Source organism: Hoplias malabaricus, chromosome 7 (assembly GCF_029633855.1).
Source record: "Hoplias malabaricus isolate fHopMal1 chromosome 7, fHopMal1.hap1, whole genome shotgun sequence".
In the NCBI taxonomy this organism is placed as follows: domain Eukaryota; kingdom Metazoa; phylum Chordata; class Actinopteri; order Characiformes; family Erythrinidae; genus Hoplias; species Hoplias malabaricus.
In genome coordinates, this window is record NC_089806.1 from 682,389 (window position 1) to 688,967 (window position 6,579).

The 6,579-nt window shown below is 43.9% G+C and overlaps 1 protein-coding gene across 1 annotated transcript in view; it reads right to left on the reverse strand.

Moving 5' to 3' along the window:
- Window positions 1-951: 951 nt before the first annotated feature.
- Window positions 952-6,579, reverse strand: part of nt5c1bb (5'-nucleotidase, cytosolic IB b) — a 39,917-nt gene continuing 34,289 nt past the window's right edge. Inside the window, exons 3-6 of the mRNA XM_066677516.1 lie at window positions 6,239-6,368; window positions 4,813-4,935; window positions 4,411-4,595; window positions 952-4,183 (exon numbers count right to left, since the gene is read on the reverse strand). Of these exons, the coding sequence (XP_066533613.1) occupies window positions 3,794-4,183; window positions 4,411-4,595; window positions 4,813-4,935; window positions 6,239-6,368 (828 nt within the window). The 3' untranslated portion in view covers window positions 952-3,793. The remainder of the gene's footprint in view (window positions 4,184-4,410; window positions 4,596-4,812; window positions 4,936-6,238; window positions 6,369-6,579) is intronic.

A 6,579-nucleotide genomic window follows, 5' to 3' on the forward strand; every position in this document is an offset into this window, starting at 1 on the left:
CTACACCTTAACACACAGTACACCCCAACACACACTACACCCCAACACAGTACACCTTAACACACACTACACCCCAACACACATTACACCTCAACACACACTACACCCCAACACAGTACACCTTAACACACACACTACACCCCAACACACATTACACCTCAACACACACTACACCTTAACACACACTACACCTCAACACACACTACACCCCAACACACTACACCTCAACACACAGTACACCCCAACACACACTACACCCCAACACAGTACACCTTAACACACACTACACCTCAACACACTACACCCCAACACACTACACCTTAACACACACTACACCTCAATACACAGTACACCCCAACACACACTACACCCCAACACACACTACATCTCAACACAGTACACCTCAACACAGTATACCTCAACACAGTACACCTCAACACACACTACACCCCAACACACACTACACCTCAACACACACTACACCCCAACACACACTACACCCCAACACAGTACACCTTAACGCACACTTCACCTCAGCACACACTTCATCTCAACACACACTATACCTCAACACACACTAAACCCCAACACAGTACACCTTAACACACACTACACCTCAACACAGTACACCATTTGGATTCATGTCCCTTTGTTTTTACTTCCCATTTGGAGTTCTGCCCCACCCATTTAGAGTAAAGCTCCTCCAGGTAAGGGTTAAGCCCTGCCCAGTTGTTGTTAAGCCCCTCCCTTGTTGAAGGTAGTGAAAACCCAGGGCAAAGGTTTTTCTGAATGTGGAACTGGAACATGGTCAGTCAATCATTTCTAGTTCTGACTTGAGGGAAATGGAACCCAGCATGAAGCCACTCTCTGTTGGAGATAAGCTCCTCCCATAAAAGATACCTGTCTGAACTGAAACAGAGGTAAACATGGTGTAAATTCCATAAATGTTTATTCTGTAAATATTCAGTACAAATACATTAACATCAAAGAGCTGTGTTACATTTTAATAAAGATAAAAAAACAAACTGTCTGTGCGGGAGCTGCTTCCAGGACCCCCGGGGTTTAAGGTACCCGCGGATGCTGAAGTGCCAAGTATAGTGTTGGAGGTGGACCCTGCATGGACAGAGCACTGGCTGGGTCAAACCATCTGGTTCTGGACCCCAGCTCACCCCAGGTTAGGCAGCACTTACTGTGTAACACACACTAATGTAAACCATCCTGTGACTGTGTATAAAACATAATAGAGATACAGTACTAAAGATACAAAAACTTTTACAAAACAGTTACAATTCCTGCAAATGTGTCATATAGAAATATATATATCATTTTACTGTATTTAAAATATAGTACTAATATACTATTACAAACATCCTGACACTACATGTAATATATAAATATATTTATTACTGTACCAATGTTTTAAATATAGATAAGTTTACTTCTCCTACTAAAGTTTATAAAACAGTGACTACAGTGGTTAACCTTCCTTCCTGTCCGAGTGAGCAGTGTGCAGTTGTGTCCCAGGTTAAACAGGGTCTGTGTACTTTGGGCCATTCCATTTCGAAATGGGAAAATGTTCAATGGAAACTGAAGGGTTATCTATATTTTATATAAAACAGGAAACAACCAGTTTTCCCAATTCTTAATTTTAACAGGAAATAAAAGTGCTATTTCAGGCGCAGTCACATTTACCCTTTTCCTGCAGCTCCCTCTGATCACAGAGTTGCTGTGTGTTTTCACCAGGAGAGAGCCAAAGAGAAAGGGACAGAGTCAGGGCAGAGTCATGGTTAATCCACTGTTTACAGCGCGGTCAGATCAGGGAGATATGAAACACGTGGAAATGATGCAGAGTTCTAACTGCCTGGCAGATGAATCTGAATCATTGGTCAGGAGTTGATCCTGAATCCCAGATGCTGGAAGAACTGATTCTTTGAGAGTTGACTCCTCTTCACTGACTCTGTTTAAAGGGAGAGCGGTGGATACAGCCACGGTGAACAGAGAGCCAAGAGCTGTGGATCCACACTCTGAAAATCCTCTGGATATTTCAGGGTAAAATCTGCCCTCTCTCACAGGACTTTGAGGAAGAACGAGGTTTTTATTTATAAAATAAACATAGAGGGTCAGGCCATTCCAGACCAGAATCTCCTCAGACTCCAAAAAGACACCTCTCTTTCTTCCCCAGAATCCTGCACCACTGGGGTCGAGTCTAAAATGATTTCAGGGTGTGGTCCAGACCCTGTCCGCTGAGCAGAGAGCAGCAGAAACACTTAAAGAAGAAACACCTTGAGTCGCTCTGGCCACAGCCTCAGAAAACAAACAGAGCAATTTCCTCTTTCTGTTTTCTGAAGGTTTTCTGTTCTGTTGTCAGATCATAAACAGGATAAAGAGACGTCTTCCACTTTACCATTTCAAAATAAAAACTTGGCAAAAGGTACACACACAGAAACAACACACTAATACATCCCTAAAAATACAGCTTTGAGGAATAGAGCTCTATAAACCTTCCTTTCTTTTCCCAGTTACACAGCTGCACTCTGTCAGACGCGTAAACTCCTGCTGTAACAGGAAATGAACAGGCGACCGCATTAACATGGGAAGGTAAACAAGACTATGATTTTAATTCAAGTGCTTGTGTATGTGTTAATTGTGTGTATTAAATATGTCACAGTCTCCTGTTCGCTCTGTGTGTATTTTGTCAAGACATAGATATCATTACTGTTATGTGGTAAGAAAATGTTATTGTTCCAGTGAAATCCTTCACTGTGAATTTCAGTAATGTGTGTTTATATAAATATGGTAATGAACATTTGGTGTATTCAGTCTGTTTTTAGAAGGATGTCCTTTGTCACAGTGTGACATAATTTTAATATTGTGATTAATATCGAGATCAACACAGAAAAACTTATTGTGATAACATTTGTGGCAGCATCGCCCAGCTCTAACACAAAATACCTAACACACTTCTAAACCTATATCCCACCACACACACACACACACACACACAAAAGGAATAATAAACTAATAAACCCCTACATTAAAACACCTTATACTAAACACACACATTCACACTCTATCACTGACACACACACACACACACACACACACACTCACTCACTCACACTCTCTCTATCACTGACACACACACACACACACTCACACTCTCTCTATCACTCACACACACACACACACACACATTCACACTCTCTCTATCACTCACACTCACACACACACACACATTCACACTCTCACACACACACACACACACACATTCACACTCTCTCTCACACACACTCACTCACTCCCCATGTGAAAGTCCACCCTGCATGTGATTGGCTGGATGTTGCTGGGCTGCAGCCAAAGACAAAGATGATTTGTTCATGAGTTTTATCGCCAGGGGAATTTCACAGAGATGGAACAGAGGGACATCAAAAATAGCTCTGATTGGCCCAGTTTTTAAGGGGTTTCCTTAGTTCTGATTGGTCGCCATTTCTTGGGTCTGATTGGTTGAATTCTCTTCGCTCTGATTGGAGAAATTCACTTTTCTCTGATTACCCAAATTCTTCTAGTCTTCTTTTAGTCCTGATTGGTTGGTTTCTCGTTTCTGATTGGTTAGTTTCTTAAAGTCCTGATTGTTTTTTTCCTCTTAGCTCTGATTGGTTGATTTCTCTTGGTTCTGAGTGGTTGGTTTCTCTTAGTTCTGATTGGTAGATTTTTTAGCTCTGGTTGAAGGGTTGGCATTAACTCTAATTGGTATCTAATTGGTAAATACTTATTATCCAATTGTCAGATTTCTCTAGCTTTGACTGGTTGGTTTCTCTTGACCCTGATTGACTGGTTTCTCAATGAGTTTTCCTTTGTGGTACTTTTGCCCGATGCCATAGGGAACATGTGCAGAGATGGTTCCAAGTTCCTTGGCTCCCTCGATGTGGAACATCTGATCATCAAAGAAAATGTGTGGCCGTATCTTTTGAAGCAGAGGGCCTTTAGGAGCTCCGGCAAGGAAGAGCGCCTCATCGATCTCCAGGCCCCAGCTCCTCAGCGTCTTCAGGACCCGGGCTCCAGAACTCGCAGCACTGCGGGCCGTCACCAGGTAGGTCCGAATCGGACACTTCAGACGCTCGTCCTTAACATAGAACTTCCTCTGGAGCTTCCCAAGTGCCTCCAGGAAACATTTCAGAGGGCCCTGCACATACACACAACAGACTGTATGTTTCTTACACATATCTTTAGAATATTAGGTTTTTCTGTGTGTGGACAGTGGGTGCAGATTAGAGCAGCTGAACTCTGAGGAGTGACTACAAACATTTGGGCACAGTGTAAAACTGTTACAATTATATGGACATGAAAGCAAAGCATTATAGACACATTAAAGGCACTGGATGCAGAATCAAAAGAACAGAAGAGTTTAACCTGAGCCAGTGGTTTGTTCTCGTTCACCCGCTCGTGATCGAAGAACGAATCTAATCCCTGCTCTTTGACGATGATCTCTGACTCGTCTGAGAATAGCACCGCATCTCCGTCAAAGGCCACCCTCAGCTGGATCTCACTCAGCACCACCTCCACATTCGGAGAGAACATGGTGGCAGCAGCGATCCCTTAAACGCACAACAGTAACACCTTAAAAACAGCAGGGTCTGGGATGGGAGTCCAGGTCAAGTCTCAGTTCACTTATGTACAAGTCTGGGTTGAGTTTGGAGTCTCTGATGTACAAGTCTGGGTTGAGTGTCGAGTCTTGAAGGGACAGCTGAATTAAGATGGATCAATAGAGAATTATAAACTGGATTAGAATTTGAATCAATCCCTGGATCTCACCTGCTTCAATGGCCTCCTGCACTTTGTCCGAGTCCTTGGACAGGTACAGGTTGGTCAGGTAAGCCTTCAGGTAACCGATCGGACTCTTGCCCCCAGTCATACAGAAACGTTCGATCGGCAGATCTGGTTCACACAACACAAACACACACTCAAATTAAACCACAGAGACAGACTCCTTCTCCAAGCGTGCTGAGCTGGAGAACAGAATCAGAGGTTAGTGTTCTCCTCCGAGTGTGTTGAGTCAGATGAACAGAGGTTAGTGTTCTCCTCCGAGTGTGTTGAGTCTGATGAACAGAGGTTAGTGTTCTCCTCCGAGTGTGTTGAGTCTGATGAACAGAGGTTAGTGTTCTCCTCCGAGTGTGTTGAGTCAGATGAACAGAGGTTAGTGTTCTCCTCCGAGTGTGTTGAGTCAGATGAACAGAGGTTAGTGTTCTCCTCAGAGTGTGTTGAGTCTGATGAACAGAGGTTAGTGTTCTCCTCCGAGTGTGTTGAGTCAGATGAACAGAGGTTAGTGTTCTCCTCTGAGCGTGTTGAGTCTGATGAACAGAGGTTAGTGTTCTCCTCTGAGTGTGTTGAGTCTGATGAACAGAGGTTAGTGTTCTCCTCCGAGCGTGTTGAGTCTGATGAACAGAGGTTAGTGTTCTCCTCCGAGTGTGTTGAGTCAGATGAACAGAGGTTAGTGTTCTCCTCTGAGCGTGTTGAGTCAGATGAACAGAGGTTAGTGTTCTCCTCTGATCGTGTTGAGTCAGATGAACAGAGGTTAGTGTTCTCCTCTGAGCGTGTTGAGTCTGATGAACAGAGGTTAGTGTTCTCCTCTGAGCGTGTTGAGTCTGATGAACAGAGGTTAGTGTTCTCCTCTGAGCGTGTTGAGTCTGATGAACAGAGGTTAGTGTTCTCCTCCGAGCGTGTTGAGTCTGATGAACAGAGGTTAGTGTTCTCCTCTGAGCGTGTTGAGTCAGATGAACAGAGGTTAGTTTTCTCCACCGAGCGTGTTGAGTCTGATGAACAGAGGTTAGTGTTCTCCTCCGAGCGTGTTGAGTTTGATGAACAGAGGTTAGTTTTCTCCTCCGAGCGTGTTGAGTCTGACGAACAGAGGTTAGTGTTCTCCTCCGAGCGTGTTGAGTCTGATGAACAGAGGTTAGTGTTCTCCTCCGAGCGTGTTGAGTCTGATGAACAGTGGTTGGTGTTCTCCTCTGAGCGTGTTGAGTCTGATGAACAGAGGTTAGTGTTCTCCTCCGAGCGTGTTGAGTCTGATGAACAGAGGTTAGTGTTCTCCTCCGAGCGTGTTGAGTCTGATGAATAGAGGTTAGTTTTCTCCTCCGAGCGTGTTGAGTCTGACGAACAGAGGTTAGTGTTCTCCTCCGAGCGTGTTATACTAAGTTGAACTTGAGTTTTTATTTGTGTGTGTGTGTGTGTGTAACAGTACCATAGTGATTGATGCTGTTGATGAGACGAACTCCGACCTGAGCGTGGTTGTTGGTCATCAGGACAATATCGAACAGCTCCTCACTGCCAGGATACAGCTCTCTCAGACGGGTGTTTACAGTCATTAGGGCCTGGGGAACAACAAGCTTCAGAACTACAACAACAACAAACACTACAGAAACCACAACAATCATAACATGTCTACAACAAACACAATAAAAACCATCTACCACAATGTCAGCAAAAACATAACACTCTAAACAACAGCCACCACCCCCTGTCCAAAATAAAAAACACCACCACGACAAGTAGACAAAAAACAACAACAACCACAACACAAAT